General features: G+C 33.1%; 3 protein-coding genes and 1 non-coding gene across 10 annotated transcripts; 2 read left to right on the top strand and 2 right to left on the bottom strand.

The window, feature by feature from the left end:
• The first annotated feature begins 869 nt into the window (after positions 1–869).
• Positions 870–4,158, top strand: LOC114178550 (protein trichome birefringence-like 13). Of its 3 annotated transcripts, none has more exons than XM_028064529.1 (6): positions 870–1,397; positions 1,467–1,647; positions 2,349–2,489; positions 2,932–3,052; positions 3,401–3,535; positions 3,696–4,158. In XM_028064529.1, the coding sequence occupies exons 1-6, from the start codon at positions 878–880 to the stop codon at positions 3,954–3,956; spliced, it is 1,359 nt and encodes a 452-aa protein (XP_027920330.1). In that variant the 5' UTR covers positions 870–877; the 3' UTR covers positions 3,957–4,158. The 3 variants fall into 3 exon arrangements, with proteins under 3 accessions (XP_027920330.1, XP_027920331.1, XP_027920332.1); XM_028064530.1 differs by having other exon boundaries at positions 1,281–1,397; positions 1,462–1,647; XM_028064531.1 differs by having other exon boundaries at positions 1,304–1,397; positions 1,492–1,647.
• Positions 4,159–4,542: 384 nt separating this feature from the next.
• Positions 4,543–9,560, bottom strand: LOC114178551 (putative branched-chain-amino-acid aminotransferase 7). 4 transcript variants are annotated; one of them, XM_028064532.1, is made up of 10 exons: positions 9,222–9,560; positions 7,052–7,132; positions 6,730–6,910; positions 6,431–6,607; positions 6,211–6,342; positions 6,034–6,129; positions 5,590–5,706; positions 5,337–5,432; positions 5,087–5,199; positions 4,543–4,880 (listed from the first exon to the last, which is right to left on the bottom strand). In XM_028064532.1, the coding sequence occupies exons 2-10, from the start codon at positions 7,096–7,098 to the stop codon at positions 4,766–4,768; spliced, it is 1,074 nt and encodes a 357-aa protein (XP_027920333.1). In that variant the 5' UTR covers positions 7,099–7,132; positions 9,222–9,560; the 3' UTR covers positions 4,543–4,765. The 4 variants fall into 4 exon arrangements, with proteins under 4 accessions (XP_027920333.1, XP_027920335.1, XP_027920334.1 ...); XM_028064534.1 differs by having other exon boundaries at positions 7,052–7,118; XM_028064533.1 differs by lacking the exon at positions 9,222–9,560 and adding an exon at positions 7,935–8,038.
• Positions 9,561–10,679: 1,119 nt separating this feature from the next.
• On the top strand, positions 10,680–10,751 carry TRNAK-UUU. Its single transcript has one exon. It is a non-coding gene; the product is annotated as a tRNA-Lys (tRNA).
• An 829-nt stretch (positions 10,752–11,580) lies between these two features.
• Positions 11,581–14,801, bottom strand: LOC114179512 (branched-chain-amino-acid aminotransferase 2, chloroplastic-like). Of its 2 annotated transcripts, XM_028065872.1 has the most exons (11): positions 14,690–14,795; positions 14,379–14,411; positions 13,979–14,073; positions 13,673–13,835; positions 13,382–13,558; positions 13,167–13,298; positions 12,979–13,074; positions 12,594–12,710; positions 12,402–12,497; positions 12,119–12,231; positions 11,581–11,818 (listed from the first exon to the last, which is right to left on the bottom strand). In XM_028065872.1, the coding sequence occupies exons 3-11, from the start codon at positions 14,008–14,010 to the stop codon at positions 11,704–11,706; spliced, it is 1,041 nt and encodes a 346-aa protein (XP_027921673.1). In that variant the 5' UTR covers positions 14,011–14,073; positions 14,379–14,411; positions 14,690–14,795; the 3' UTR covers positions 11,581–11,703. The 2 variants fall into 2 exon arrangements, with proteins under 2 accessions (XP_027921673.1, XP_027921672.1); XM_028065871.1 differs by lacking the exon at positions 14,379–14,411 and having other exon boundaries at positions 14,690–14,801.
• Positions 14,802–17,304: the final 2,503 nt, after the last annotated feature.

Below are 17,304 nucleotides of genomic sequence, written 5' to 3'. Positions count from 1 at the left end.
AAATAGTTATGTTGTATAAGGGTTTCATTTGTTCCAACATTTATATAAATATGTTTATAGATGTTATATTATAGGATTTTAATTAATTTTTGTAGTGAAAATTTACGAAGTTATGGAATGAGCTATAGTTGTTGAGTAATATTTTTTAGGCAAGTTATATTGTTGTGCATGCATATAATGTAAATACTAGTTATACATTGTGTATACCTATGATGTAAATATTGGACACTGAAACTATTACCAAAATAAAATATTTATACTTCATTGATGATTTAGATAAATGTACCATGTGATGAAAAATTAATCCAGATCTTTGCATAATACTTAAGTAATTATGTGTAAAGAATTGTGTTGATTATATGTGAAAACCACCATGTATATCAAGGTGATTTTAATCATGAATCAAATGTTAACTTCAAGTAAATTTACTAAATATTTATATCCTAGACGTTTAATTTTTTTTGCTTGTATTTTGATATATATATATTATTGCAACTACAAAAAATAACTAACTTTAATATTCAGGTATCACACTGTTTTCTATATTAAACTTATTTTAAGATCTCACCTGAAAATCTAATTATGAGTATTTTTTTTTCAATTTTTTTAATTTGATTATCAATTTGTTTTTACTTGAAAAAGTGATTTAAACAATAAGTAAAAAGAATATTAAAGAAAAAAAAGAAACATACAATTATATTATGTCATTAAGTTAAAGATTAAATGATAGAATACTCATACAAATAAATACTCAATAAAATAAATTTTAACAAAGAATTGAATTAAAAATATGTTGTAATTAAAATTTAGGTAAACCTAAAATTTAATAATGTCTTGTGGATACATAAGTTTGGTTCATGAGAATGTGTAGAAGTGTATGCGCAAAAAACAGGATTACGAAAGAAGAAGTGTGGGAAGGAAATTAAACAAGTGCAAAAGTTGGAGAGAAGAAAGAAGAAAAAGCGAGAGATGCAGAAGGATGAACGAGGTTAACTCATCTGGCATGGGAATGGCCACAAGAGAAGCTTACTCGCAGAGCCCCAAGAAGAAAGTTCCTCTCTTTCCTCTTCTCTCTCTTCTCTGCTTCACTTCCATCTTCCTCCTTCTCTCCCAGTTCAGAACCACTTCCTCCCCTTCCATAACCAACTCTCTTCCCACCTTCCACAAACACACCCTAGCTTCCTGCAATTTCTCCGACGGAAAATGGATCACTCATCCTCCCAGAATTCCAACCTACGACCACACCTGCAAGGAGATCTTCAAGGGCTGGAACTGCCTCTCGGCCAACAAATCCAACGCCGCTCTTCTCCCCACCTGGCGCTGGCAGCCCCGCCACTGCGATCTCCCCCAATTCCATCCCCTTAACTTCCTCCGCGCTCACACACACACCGCCATTGGTACTCTTTCTCACCTTCTCTCTCTTCTTTTTGTTTGGGGTTGTCAATAATGGGTGTTCAGCAGTGCAGGGTTTGTCGGGGACTCGCTCAACAGGAACATGTTTGTGTCTCTCTTCTGCGCTCTCAAGAGTGCCTCCGAGGGACAAGTCAAGAAGTGGCGCCCCGCTGGGGCTGACCGCGGATTCACCTTCCTCGCTTACAATCTCACCATCGCCTATCACCGTACCAATCTTCTCGCTCGTTATGGTAGGTAAGCTTGCGTTTTTCTCATTCACTACTATCTCCTCTCCTGTTTTCCACGCCTGTTTTCTGCTGGGTCTTGTTTCAAAAGGTCTTGTGTATTAGGCCATGGACATGGATTGCACAGTCTTCATGTGATGTATAAATGTTTATGTACAGATTCTAGGATTTTCAATTTGTTACTATTTTTTCAGATGTATTGTTTATGTTATCTTGTGTCCTGTTATATAATTAGTGTCAAGTGTTCGACTGTAAATGTTAAGTGTTTCACATTAGGTAGAAATTGAAAAGTTGAGAAACATATAAGTGAGAAAAATCTCCAAACATGATGCTTTAAGGTTGTTTTGGGTTGAGTCTGATGTTAACTTTGTTCGGATGGTTTGCTCCTAGCCCAGGGGAGATGTCCCCGCTATCTTAGGTTCTAACCTCATTGCTTTCATTATTCGTAACAAAAGACCATTGTAGACTGTTAATTTTTTTTTTTTAATTGAAGACAAAATGGAGTTAAATTATTTTCATATATAAGTTGTCTTCGCTAGTTAGTCTGAAGAGATTATTGAAACAAGCTAAAATGAACACATGAACATTTTCATGATGTTCATAAGATAAATTCAAATAAGTTGTTAAAAAACACTTCTGAATTCACCTTATATGGTTCTAGTTGTTGAACATTGTTAACTATTATTGATGTTGTTCTTCTGTTTGATGCAGCTGGTCCGCTAGTGATAAAGGTGGTGCATTAGAAACTCTTGGATTCAGAGACGGATATAGAGTTGATGTTGATGTTCCAGACAGCACGTGGGCAAAGGCTTTGAGTTTCCACGATATTTTAATTTTTAACACGGGACACTGGTAATACTAGACTGTTTCTATAGTCTCTTTCTGTAAATGGGCCATATATTGCAATTTGTAGCTGCTTTCCCATTCGTTATTTGATATTTGAAAATAATGAGTGTGAGCGAAGTATGTTTTTGTCTATGATTTTGTCTTGTTACATTGGAATGTCTTCTTGTGTGTGCTGTATCCGTGTCAGTTTTATTATCTGGTTTCATCAGTGCCCATGACTTTTATCTGGTTTCTTTTAAGCAATGTATCTGCTTGGTTGTTATTTTCTTTTGTTTGGGTTGAGCTGATTCCGTAGTTGTCGCTGGTAATTCAACAATTGAAGAATGCCTTTTGAGTTTTATGTTTTTTACTGCTTACTCCTCACTTTCATTTGTATAAGCTGATGCTATTACTGTTCTTTGGAAGTATACGAGAGGATATTAACTTTTTATCTGGTTTGTGTAAACAGGTGGTGGGCCCCTTCAAAATTTGACCCTGGGAAGTCCCCAATGCTTTTCTTCAAGAATGGCGAGCCGGTAATCCCTCCATTACGTCCAGATCAAGGCCTAGATATGGTTTTGGAGCACATGGTAATGTCTTTACTTTCTATTACTCTATAATGGTAGTGGCAGTGGTAGGAAATAGGAACTTTTGTAATTTATGGCTCTAACTGATAATAAGTATGAAACAATTATGTACATTCTGAACTCATAACATAATGCTTTTTCCCATCAATCTATGGGTCTGAGTTTCATAATATGGACGAAGTATTAAGGATTGAGTTGTCAAACTGATCATGATTAAGATGCTTTTAGAAGATTTTCTATATTGGTCTGATCCCTAATACTTTCACCAATCCACTTACGAGAAATTACACCTAGTTTAAGTGGGTATGTGATTGATCAGCATATTTTAACACGAAAGTGGTTTGTTTGCAGATCAAGTATGTGGAGAAAAATGCACGGCCAGGTGCAGTCAAATTTTTTCGTACTCAATCACCCAGACACTTTGAAGGAGGAGATTGGGATCAGGGTGGTTCCTGTCTAAGGGATAGACCTTTGTCGATAGAGCAGGTGGTTGATTTAGTCAATTATCTTTTTAAGCATGTTTTTACTAGAACAGTAATCCAACAAGTGACATAAGTGTGATGTTGTTCTTCTTGCCAGTGTGATAATTTCATGCAAAATTATTACTAGTAAGATGACCTTGGAAGTTTTGCTGCTGCTCTTTTAGGTAGAAGAACTTTTCTCCGTGAAGAATAACGGGACAAATGTGGAGACTCGACTGGTGAATGATCACCTCTATAAGGCTCTCAAGGGCTCTGATTTCATTATTTTGGACATCACTCACATGAGTGAGTTCAGGGCTGATGCACACCCTGCTTCAGCTGGAGGGAAAAAACATGATGATTGCATGCACTGGTGCTTACCTGGAATTACAGATACCTGGAATGATTTGTTCATACAGCTTTTGAATAGTAAGTTTCAAGGGTAGAAAGTTGAAAGTAGTTATTTATCTATACTTGTTAGAAAAAGAGAGTGAGATTGTTAATAACGATTGTCTTTAACTTCTTCATCTTTTGGTTGGCTGGCATGCTATTATCATTAGTATATTGCATTTTTTCTTTTCTTATGTGTAACAAAAAGTTATTTTTGAGGATCAATGAGATGAATACACTGTCCAGTCATGCCTTCAATATTTTCTGTTTAGATGTCTTCTGCGTTAATGAATGCTTCTAGAAAACTGGAAAAGCCATTTTTAAGATTTAAGATTATATATACACACACTTCAAAGCGTAAATACACAGAAAAAGGCAAATTGACGTGCAACTACGGCGAGCAAAACTAATACCGTTAGTTGGAATGTTCCCAAAGTTAAAAGAAGCCTAACAAAAACATGAAGTATGACCGAATTTTTTAAATTATTTTTATGAAGTTATTATATTATATGGTACAAGATAGTTATTCTTTTGAATTATTTTCAAAATGTTTTTGTTTAAAAAAATATGAAATCCTAATAACATATCCCAGTCACCATCGTGTTGGAAGAGGGGAAGGAAAGAAAAAAAAAAAAAACTCAATTGACATCGTAAAAGCAAAAACTAAAATAAAAGTGAGGCTAGTTTCGTGCATATCTGCATAACTTATAAAGGAAAATTCTATAGGTACATCTTTCAACTTTCTTATACCTATCCAAGTATAGTTTTACTGGTGTTGAGTAGGCGTAGAGTAAAAGATGGAAGTATAATATGATAACCCAACTTAAAATCCGAGTCAAGCCATAGGAGATGTTGTGCAAATTGATCAATCTATTCGAACTGTCCAGCCCCTTGTGTCTTCAATAGACCCAGTTTGAATTCCAACTAGTGTTTTCCGCAGTTTTTGGGACAATGTTTCTGCTCCTGTTTTGTATTCAGCTCTGCATTATCAGTATTATCAGTAATTCACTAGTACAATAATCATCAGTTGTTGGAAACTTTCAAGAATATTAGGAAAGATAACGGACCAATAACCAAATTCCTACGGAAAAAATCAAACATTCTTTTAACACTGTTTTTAATCTCACACGTGCAAACAACAAATAAAATTTAGTGAGCATTAATGATCAGCATCGAAAAAGTTTACCTTGTTTCCTTGTAGGTTACAGATGAAACAGAGTTGACAACAACTGCAGTTCCTGTGCAGAACACTTCATCAGCCTCTAGCATCTCCTTCAATGATACGGCACGTTCTATGACCTGAAACATAATTCAAGTATTCGTATTCTTAGCAACCAAACAAATATTGCGAAATCATTAATAGGGTGCATTATCCAACATTCTCCATAAAGATGAACTATTTATTTTGCATTTCAAAGCTTACTAAAAATTAATACCTGATAACCCAAATCCAAGGCAATTTCAATGATGGATTTTCGTGTGATCCCAGGCAGGATGGCTCCATTTGTTTCCGGAGTGCAGATACTATTACCCTTCACAACATGAAAAGGAAAATGTGAAGTACAAATAAAGATCAAATTGGGCTATCTTAATATGTTGTTGTTTTCTTCAATCTTAATATGTTTGTTGTTCATTCTGTGTCATGATAACAATCTATTCGGGAATATGAAAGTAATGTTGTTGGTGTACCTTCACAACAAACACATTGCATGCAGAAACCTCTTCTATGTTTTTTCCAGTTGCTGAGTCCAAGAACAAGACATCAGAGAATCCATCAGCTTTCGCTGCAGTTGCTGCAGCATAAACCTACAATGCGATATACACAGTCAACGAAGAGCGAAATTCATTTAAGGGATTATAATATGCTCTATGATTTTGTCTGACCTACTGTGTGTGCATTAATTTCTTGTATTACCAGCAGCATATATAAGAAAAATGGACCCGCTTTAACTAAAATTGAACTATTCAATAAACTTTGCAGAATGATGAAATTCTAGAGTTCAAACTTTTGAGACACAACAGTTTTTGTTGATTAGATTTCTTCTACATGCAGTTAAGTACCCCAATTCCAAAACTAAGTAAAACGAAAACGAAAATTAGAGAAAAGTGGTACAAGGGTATTGATATAATTACAGGGGCATAGTTGGTAATACTCTTGATCCCTCCGGTTCCACCGGTTCCAGATATTGCTCGATAGAACTTACTCTCCACTTTCAAGTTTAGTGCACCCTGTCAAAATTGAAATTTTGTCTTGATATGAAATTTCATTAAATATTTTCTCTGTAGTAAAATGGATTCTTTATAACATGCCTTATGGTAGTTAGTGACAGGAGCACAATAAATAAGTAGAGTGTACTCTGGTGCAGGAGCCAGGTTTAAAGAAGCTCCTGTTCCCATGAGCAATGGCCTGATATACAATGACCCTTTCCCTAGTGGAGGCACCTGTTTCATATTTGAAGATTTTTTCAACTTCTTACATGGAAAAGACAAAAACTTTAAACTTTGGAGATAAATAGGAAGAAATTATTACCCAACGTTTGTTTGCAAGAGCTGTCTGTTTTACAGCATTAACGAACTGATCAACGGATGGGGATGGCATGCAGAATCTGTCTGCCCCTATCTTCATTCGTTGGGCATTCTCTTCTGGTCTAAACAGATTTATGTGCCCATCTTCAGTTCTATATGCCTTTAGCCCCTCAAAGATTCCCTGAAGAAAAGTTACACTAATGTGTGAGGCTTGAGCTAGAATTTCATCTGTGATTTGTGCAAACATTGTATGATTGATTCATAGAAGCTCATGAATTGAACCAGGTACAGTGTTGTTTTAACCTGTCCATAGTTTATTATCGTGGCAAAAGGGTTGATCTCTATGTTTCCAAAGGGAACGAGGGATCCTTCAGAAAAGTTGTCCCCTTTTGCACATTTCATGACATACATGAAATCTGTCGGAACTGGACTGAATCCAAGCTCATCCCAGTTTATGTCAGCGCAGTTTTCAACATCAACACCGCTTTTTCAAACAAAAAAGTTAAGGGGTTAGAATGAGGAATATTATCATACAAAGACAGAGAAAAAGAATGTTTATGTCTAAAGCAAGTTGTCTTGGACTTTTTAGTTCTGAACTGATGGAGAATTTTATGTTATATTGTACCTTTCTGAATTTGGTTCAGAGTTCCCTGAAACAGAATGGAGAGTCATAGTTGTGAACTGGGGTTTTCCTGCAAAGCAGAGACTGCAAAAGTCGATGCAAGCAATGAAGTTGTGTATCCAATGATAAAAAAAGAAGTATATATATATATATTTTATGCAATAACTTCTCCAATTTTCCAGAAGTTGTAATATAGTTTACATCAAGACCCCCCCTTTAGTTTTGTTTGACATGATTGTATAAGACTTCACTAGTTTTTGTTTTCGCAATTATTTTGATATTAAAATGTCACAAATCCTTTTTGTTTGACATGATATGTATCAAACTTCTGCACTAGATTTTGATTCCGCAATTATTTTTCTTTTCCTGAAAATAGCATGCTTAACCATACTAATAAAACTACTATTGGAACCTTAGGCACATGTCTCTCTATTACTTTTTACTGTAGATAATTCTTTAATTAAAAAAATATCTGAATTCAAATAAATAGTGATTTTTAAAAGGAAAAAATGATTATTTTAATTATTTAAAATAAATTTAAATTTAATTATTTTCATTTAAAATAATGATTATTTAAAGGATAAAATTAATTGAAAAAAATATATATAGAGAGAAAAAAAATCCTTTAAATATATGTATAGATTTAAAATAATCTGATTACTTAAAAAACAAAACTAGAAAGAAAATGTATGCTAAAACTAATCATTATTAAGGGCAATAGAGTTGTTTTGATAACAACAAATATAATAGTAAAACATTATAAACTGCTTCCTATGGAAGACGAAAGATAATAGTATGAAAGATTGATTAAAACTTATAAAGCTTCTTGTTGGTGCGTGAAAGTTAAGTGAAAATGTGAGAATTTAAAAACGAAGAGTTAAATTACCGAATTGAGCAGAAGAACAGCGATCGGCTACAGCAAGTGATTTCTCAATGCATGTGTAAAATATGTGTGTGAGAGAGAGATGAAAGCATTGTTTACCTTTTTATAATGAGAATAAAGAAGTTGGTGACTTTGTAGGGTCCTTGATATTGGGATAAAAGAAAATGAAATTGGAGAGGAGAAATTTATTTAGGTTAAACACGCAAACGAACGAGAGTGGAAAATGCCCTTATATTCGGCCGCCATTAAATATTTATTTCTTGTTCCCAACGGCTACATTATTCACCTACTCAAACTTCACTAAAATTCAACACTTGCCCTCTTTTTTCATTGGTTTAATTAAGTTTTACAAATTTGACTTGGTTTTAATGAATTATTTAAAATAAATTTATTTTGACCATTCTTGTTTGATTTTTGTGGTCAAACAGGATTATTATTTTATTTTATTTTTTAACTTGGAGATCAATTTGTTTTATTAATGCAGGTTTTGTTGCACCATGTCTTCAAATTGTGCTAACATCAATTTTCTTTCACGATAAAAAACACCACACCAAGAAAGGAGATATAGATGCCAAAAAGGATCAAGCATTGACCTACATGAAGAGTTTAAATCACTCCACTGCCTAATCATTTTTTTCTTGCTAAGTTAAGATAAATTAAGTATAACATCATATTTCATACCCTCCATATATGGCTAGCTATAACTTCTTGCTTGAAATTCATACATGATTATGGTAAGAGTGGTTAAACATCAGCATATACTCTTTCCCAGACAAACCAAATCTAGCTATACATTTTAATTGCTCTTTATAAGTTTGACTTTCCAAAATCTCTAACAAGTTCATAAAAAATGGTGTGACATGAAAAGGTGGAGGATTGAAGAAAACTATCATATCTAAACAACTCATTTATATTGTATTTAATATTTAAAACTCTCATTTAAGACAATTATTTATGACTCATTACTTCTCTTACACCAACCAGTTTTTCTTAATTTCTAAATAAACAATCTATGCTCTACCTCCCATATTCTAAGTCTTGTGAGACGGGAAGTAATCAAAATGACTGAATGTTCTACTTTAACATGAACTCTTTCACAATGTTCTACTCTAACAACCTGGGAAACGAAAATATGAGGTGCTAGAATGCAGTGAAATGGAGCAGTAGAGCCAAGGGAAAAAGCATAGTAAAAAAAAAAAAAACTAAATAAACCAACACATAATCGATTGAAACAATGGTTTAGCCACTAACATCAATCCCAAAATGTTAAACCCTAAAACCACGACTTACGATTTTTTCCCAATTCTTCGAGGGTTTCTGATTCCTTCCCGTGCGCAAATTTTTGGATGGTGAAAGGGGTTTTGTGATCGTCTTGGTGTGGCAGGAGCTGGACCGCGAACGCGCAAATTTGTTGCTGCTACATTGCTTGGTATGAAGACGAAAGCTGCTACGTTGTGTGCTACTACTCCATTGCTGCATCAGAGTCGAGTTTGTGTGGAGGTTTGGAGTGAGCGTCAGAGTCGGGTTTGTGTGGAGTGAGCGCCGGAGTCGAGTTTGTGTGGAGTGAACGCCAAAGACGAGGTTTCGAGAGAGGATTGTGGTATGTAGGTGTTTGTAACTTTTAGAAAAATTTTTCTTCAAACCTATAATATTACATAATATGTGTGTGCAGCTTACGAAAGGTATGTTTTTAATAAAAAATAATTTAATTTTTACACCCGAAATATTTCCGTAGGTAAGTTTCTTTTAAATTATTTTTATATTTATTTTTTTATGATATTAGTTATCTACTCTGAGTTTCGTAAGTAATACTTCGTAGAAAAGATTCCCATCAAATTAAGTCATGCTTCCTACGAAAGTTTCGTATGTCATCTAATGATTTGTTACCTACGAGCATTTAAGTTATTTACGATCATATTTCGTAGATAAAAAAAAAATTATCTACGAAAAATATTTCGTAAATTATTTTTCCTAGATAATATCCGATTTTCTTGTAGTATTGTTTCATATGAAAATATATGAATATGTCAACTAGAAAATTTGAATTAGTCGTGTCGTTCAAAAATCCAGAAGAAAAGAGTTGATGTTTCAATTATATCACAAAGAATGAGCTATAAATAAATTTATAAAAATAGATAAGAAAAATGAATTAAAAAGTAGTGGTGTATACTCTTAAATGAACAAGATAATAACAATATACATATAAGTGAAAACAATAATAATAAAAAAAAAACTTAATCATGACAATTTAATAAATAATATTACATAAAAAAATTCAGAAAATAAATTATAAATAAAATACCTCATTTTTTTAAGTTTATTTTAAACATCACACGACCTTAAACCTTGACATTTGCGCACATGCATATATATATATATATATATATATATATATATATATATATATATATATATATATATATATATATATATATATATATAATATTCGTATTAGATTCATCATGAAATATACATATAGTTTCAACGAAATAAAAATGTCATACAAAATAATGTTGTAGAAAATAGTACAATTATTCATTAAAAACTCGGGTTAATATATAAGTGTCACATAATTATATAATCATAGTATTTAAAGATAAAAATTGAAATTACCCTTCAAATGAATGATATGAATACAGGTATACAGGTTAAGATGATAATGGTGTCCATCAAAGGAATGAAAAGTAATAAAGGCAAGCTTCTGTATTCCATTACTAAATAACATCTTGAAAAGATAAAATAATATAAGCCGTCTTAGCTCAGTGGTAGAGCGCGTGGCTTTTAACCACGTGGTCGTGGGTTCGATCCCCACAGACGGCGCATTGAAAATAAATTATAAAGTTTTTAGTTTTGTTTCTGTATGTCTCCTAGTGCATGGCAGAAAACGGATGACTAGTTCTTCTATCTATAGAGGAAAGCCCTGCTTCCTATACTCTATCACCTAGAGAATCTATTTTCTGGATCACTATAAACAATTTTGTCTTTTTTTTTCCGAAAAACGATTACCCTTTCTATTATAGAAATTTTTTTCAGAAAACTGATGGGGTGGAAGAAGAAATTTGATGGGTGTAAGAAGCAACACACATGAGTAAAATACATTAGCATATGACATAAATAAGTAGTCATCAACCTTCATTTTATTAATATTAACACTATATGATATAAATTGGCATGGTCAACTTGAACTGGAAGACTCATTTCTCACTTCGTTCAAGTCAAGAACTAACCTAAAATAAGTTGACGGAGAAGATTAAAACTCTGTTTTATTGCCTTCCTTGTCACTTCACTTTTTTTTTTTTTCTTTTTAGTTTTTTCTTTCTCGGTTCACTTTTATTATTTGAATTGGTGAAATAAAAATGAAATATAATATGAACTAGTGAATTTTACCTTTATTTGCTTTCTTTTTGCTTCAGTTTAAAAGGAAGGAGATGGATTCTTTATGCTGCATTTTAGTATATGAGATTTATAAACAATGATAATGTTTTTATTATATTACATTTCAGTCCACTCCATTTCATTTTAACCCATTCAACGTTCCTTCAATTCAAACATAAACAACTAAAATGTCTTCTAATAACAACTAAAATGTCTTCTAATAACAACTAATAAGGAACAGATAAATGTGAGAGAGAGAGAATTACACAGTTGATGAACTTAAAACCTTTATTAAATTAAGAGAACTAAAAGTATAATTTTTCATATTATGCAGAACATGTAGGGAAAATGACTTTCAAATGATAACTTGTTAGGATGAAACAAAAGTCATCTTCAATTAAGAGATTGTGACTGTCCATGACTTTGTATCCTCAAGACACCCTGTTTGAATTCCAACCAGTGTTTTTCGTAATTTTGCAGACAATGTTTCTGGCCCTGTTTTGTAATCCCTCCTGCATTTGGTCAATGGTAAAGACATAAGAGAGAAGATATTTTAAATAAATAGTTGAATTATGATACTTACTAATATAAAAAATTGAGTTTAATTTATGCATAGATAGCAGAAAGTACTTTTATACTTGACATCTACCGAAAAATCATCATATTAATGAATAAGATTAAGTATGAAAATAATCATTACAAAATAAATAATTTTATCCTACTTAAAAGTGTACAAAATGGGTAAATATTATCTGAATTGACGTAGTATATTGAAAACAAAAGAAATAGAATAACTGAAGTGAAATTTTTACCTGGTTTCCTTATAGGTAACAGATGCAACAGAGTTAACAACCACTGCAGTTCCTGTGCAGAACATTTCGTCAGCAACTAGCATTTCCTCCACTGATATGGCACGTTCCATGACCTGAACATAATTCAGTAAGCCCCTTCTCTGTAAGTAACTAAGCATACAATACTGAGAACATTTTTGTCTGTAGAAACATAGGTAAGGTAGATTTTCTCATACATAGTAGGTATATTTTCTAGAAGCAAGTCAATATACGTGCCAATAATTGAACGAAACTGATTTAATACCTGATAACCCAAATCAATGGCAACTTCAATGATGGATTTTCGTGTGATACCAGGCAGGATGGTTCCATCTAATGAAGGAGTGGAGATAGTGTTGCCCTTCATAGGATTAAATTAAACAAATTTTGTTCAGACTGTCACATGGTTTGGATATAAAAATTGTTAATAGCATGCCCACATAAATAATGTTCAGACCTTCACAACAAATACATTGCATGATGATGCCTCCTCTATATGTTTTCCTGTTGCTGAGTCCAAGAACAACACATCGGAGAATCCATTGGCCTTTGCATCTGTTATTGCAGTATAAACCTATGGCACAAAAACATATAAGGATAATATACTTTATCAAGAGGACAATTATAATCTGAGGTAAGTTTTAGTATGATCTGTTATTTGACTTAGCAGTCTAAGTATAACCGTGCTTTGTATTACATTCATCAAAAGGTTTACAGAACGATAAATTCAGGAACAAAGTTTTGATTGACAAATTTCTTTTTCTTCTAATCTCGGATAAGTAAAATTATCAACCATAAGGAAGAGGAAATGTTTTATAGATGAATCGGTAGTGTATGCTTACAGGGGCATAATTGGTGACACTTTTGATCCCTCCAGTTCCACCACTCCCAGATATTGCTCTATATAGTTTATCCTCCACTTTTAAGTTCAGTGTACCCTGTATTAATTAATCAAGAAGATGAAATTTCAACAAGTTGCAAGTACAATTTTTTCCATGTATCGTAAAACATGTGGAAATCCAAAGGTGACCTTGTGGTAGCTGCCAACTGGAGAACAGTAAATAAGAAAAGTATACTCAGGAGCTGGTGCCAAACCTAAGAGTGGTCCTGTTCCAATGAGCAAGGGCCTAAGATATAGTGACCCTTTTCCTGGAGGAGGCACCTGTTTCAAATTTGAAGCTTAATTTGTTTTTCAACTTTTTCATGGATCACAGAGATGAACAAGATGAGGAAATGAATGAATACCCATCGTTTGTTGGCAAGAACTGTCTGCTTCACAGCATTGACAAACTGGTCAACAGATGGAGATGGCATACACATTCTATCTGCTCCTCTCTTCATGCGTAGACCATTCTCATCTGGTCGAAATAAAAGTATACGCCCATCTTCAGTTTTGTATGCCTTAAGCCCCTCAAAGATTCCCTGAAGACTCACAAAGTTTGCATATTTGTGAGGCTTAGCTTCAAGTTCTTTGCACAAAGCTTATTATAGATAAAATCTGATAAATCATTAAGCATTGCTGTGTGGCATAAGAACCTGTCCATAATTTAATATCCCAGAAGAAGGACTGATCTCAATGTTGCCATAAGGAAGCAGCGATCCTTCTGAAAACTTATCTCCTTTGGCACATTTCATGACAAACATGTAATCTGTGGTAACTAAATTAAATCCAAGTTCATCCCAATTAACCTCAGCAGCACTGATACAAAAGCAAAGCAGGGTGACCAAACTTCAGATTCAAAATCACCAATAGTAAAGTATTGTACCATAAAAACATGATTTAACCAAGTTCATATATCATTGTCTTACTCATTAAAAATTAGGTAATTAATCGCTCAATACCTTTCAGAACCGTTATTAGAGGGGGGAGACATAGCTGCGACCACGGGTTTCTGCTTTCAAGTAGTGTCAGCTGATGCAACGCTCCACACAAATACCTGTGTAAAACCAATCCAGATCAGTCATACATTACTTTGATGTCATGTCAGCATATACTAAGGTAACCATCATTATAATATATGATAAAATTTATTACATATTACATACACACTCGAACCTATAAAGTTATATGTTTTAAAGATCACATGTAAAATTAAATATCTGATCAAAATTAAAGACTTTTAAACATAAAAGTTAAAAAAAAAAAGAAAAAGGAACTACAGTTATAAATAAGAATTAAAATTCAAAATTATAATGTAATTTTACATTTTTTCCCAGAGAGAGAATAACACGATGATTATACCTTATAGCATGTTTGATTTTAGGTCTTGAATCCCTGATTAACATAACGTTAGTGATCTAGAACGTGTATAAATGTGATCTTTAGAAATTACAATAGCAACATGATTCACATTTCTTATTCTTTCGTCTCATCTTTGGTTTTTGTCAAATTTTCTTTCTTCTTTCCCTCCAGGTAAAGAAAAGGATGTGCGCACCCAGTGACAGATTTGAAGAAACTTAGAAATTCGCAAAATCGAAAGATGTGATTGTGAATCGGTATTCACTTTGAACATTCATCAGAGAGTGAAGCAATGGAATGAGAAACATGAGTACCTTGTAAAAGCAGGTACGAACTTTGAACTTTGAACTTTGTATCCCTTGAGGTAGGATTGAAAAGAAGAGAAAGAAAAGCTTTAACGAAAAAAAATGAAGGAGAATGAAACAGTGATAGATGCGAAGGGGAGCATACTGATGCATGCCTTTTATAATAAAAAATGTGGAACCACATTATAAGGGCAACAAATAACAAGCACATGCTTTCTCATATTAGTTAACATAATTTAACTTTAATTTAATTTAATTTAATGTATAGTATTATAACATAATATTTATATCTATTCATATATTTTAAGGTAAAATTTATATATTCTAACGTACAAAAATATATTTACCAATACAAATAAAACAAACATTTTTACCAAAACACCCATCATTAAAGGAGATAATATTAAAAATGCACAAATTTAACGTCTACCTAATCCAATAACATTCATTACATAGGACACAAGATGATTAACTATCCAAATGAAAAATATATATTTTAAATTATTACAAAGTATATTAATTTGCAAAAGATTTGAGGATGACATCCAACACAAACAATAAAATGACAAAAATAATAAAACTTCAGCAAACACAACTTAATCAATAAAAATAAACCAATGTAAACACAACTTAATCCTCGTTTACCATGTGATCATGAATTGGATTTTTAATGACTTAATCTACATCTATTTTAGATCCAAATAATTGGATCAGATTTTCAATCAAAATCCTTTTTTTTTCAATCGAACTAGTTTTGATCTGTTTAAAATTCAGATTAAATATTTAGATCAAGATTTAAATCCATATCCAAATATTTGGATTAAATTCAAAATTTCGAATCTATGTTTTACAAAAGAAATTTAAATTGAATTTTCTAAAGCCTGTGTCCTTATGTGTTGACACCATCGAATTTGGCAGATTTTTTGTCAGGACCAACTCGATCGAATTTTGGTCGAGGCCGACTTGGTTGAATTTGGCCAAATTTTGGCTGAGGCCAACTCGGCCAAATTCAAACGAATTTTGGTCGTGCCGACTTGACTAAATATGTACAAATTTCAGTTAGGATTGACTAAGAATGGCAACGGGTCGGGTCGGGCACAAATAGTGCCTACCCGCAACCCGACCCGCAAAAAAAAACCCCGCTCGCTACCCGCCCATTTACCCACCGGGTATCTGCTTAAAAAATACACGCGGATATTTTTAAAACCTGCGGATACTCGTGGATACCCGATATCCGCAAATATTTTAAAAAATATATATTTTACAAATTTTTTAATATAAAATTATAAAAATTAAATATAAATTAAATTAAATTATAATTATAATTAAATTTGACATAATAAAATATACTTTTAATTTTAATTTTAATTAAATTTAACTTAATAAAATGTAACTTAAATTTTAATTTTAATTTTTTGCGAGTAACGGGTACCCGCGGGTAACGGGTACTTGCGGGTTACGGGTACCCACGGGTACGGATAGTATGATACTCGTACCCAACCCGTTTATAAGCGGGTATTAAAATACCCGCTACCCGTAGATAATAAATACCTGTGGGTAGTAATTATCCGTCGCGGATTTTATCCGCGGGCGCGGGTATTTTTGTCATCCCTAGGACTGACACGGTAAAATTGGGCCACATACAACCTCATTACGGCCAGGATGATATGGCCGAATACGACCAAATTTGGGTTAGAGCCGACTTGGCAAATTTTTGATCAAGATTGACTTGATTGGATTCGGCCGAGTTTCGGCTGGGGTCGATTTCGCCTAATACAACCAAATTTTGGCCAGAGCTGACTTAGCCAAATATGGCCACATTTGGGTCAAGGCCTACTCGATCAAATTTCGGTCAGGGTTTACACAACTGTATACGTTGGTCGAGGTCGACTTAGCTAAATACAACCAGATTTCATCTACGATTGACTCGGTCAAATACGACTATATTTCAGCTAGGTCAGACTCGACTAAATTTTGGTCGGGACTAACTTGACTAAATTCCACCGAATTTCGACCAGAATAGGCTCGGCTGAATAGGCCAAATTTCGGTCATGACCGACACAGCCAAAATGGCCGAATTTCGTCCGAAACTAATCTAGTCAAATAAAACTAAATTTGGATCAGGACTGACACAACAAAATTTTGACCGGATAACTCAAACAAATTTTGACTACATCGACTCAGATAAATTTCGACTAGACCAACTCGACTGAATTCGATCATAAAAGCTTTTTCCTCCATCTTTATAAGAATATGTAAATCATAGTTACATGTAACCACCCAATTGTTATTTAACTGAATCATTAGACGATAATTATGCACATTGTAGTTAACTGTGGTATTGTTTTTTAACTATTAAAATCCCGGAAAATGTTTCAAAATATTTAGGAGACTTTTTCCATTTTCTTTTAAATTTTAGGAACTTATTTTGAAAAGTATTCATTACCCTCTTCTGATCTAATCAACCATATTTTTTAATGCCTTTTATATTTGATTGATACTTAGAATATATATAATGCTTTATACTATTTAATAATTGTATTAATATTTAATATTGAGGAAATATTAATGTGAGCATTAGTATTAATAATTTGTAATAAATAAATACAGAAGGAAAGGAAGGT

Source organism: Vigna unguiculata, chromosome 3 (assembly GCF_004118075.2).
Source record: "Vigna unguiculata cultivar IT97K-499-35 chromosome 3, ASM411807v1, whole genome shotgun sequence".
Classification (NCBI taxonomy): Eukaryota; Viridiplantae; Streptophyta; class Magnoliopsida; order Fabales; family Fabaceae; genus Vigna; species Vigna unguiculata.
Note: the sequence above shows the minus strand (reverse complement) of the source record. Positions and strands in the feature narration are given on the sequence as shown.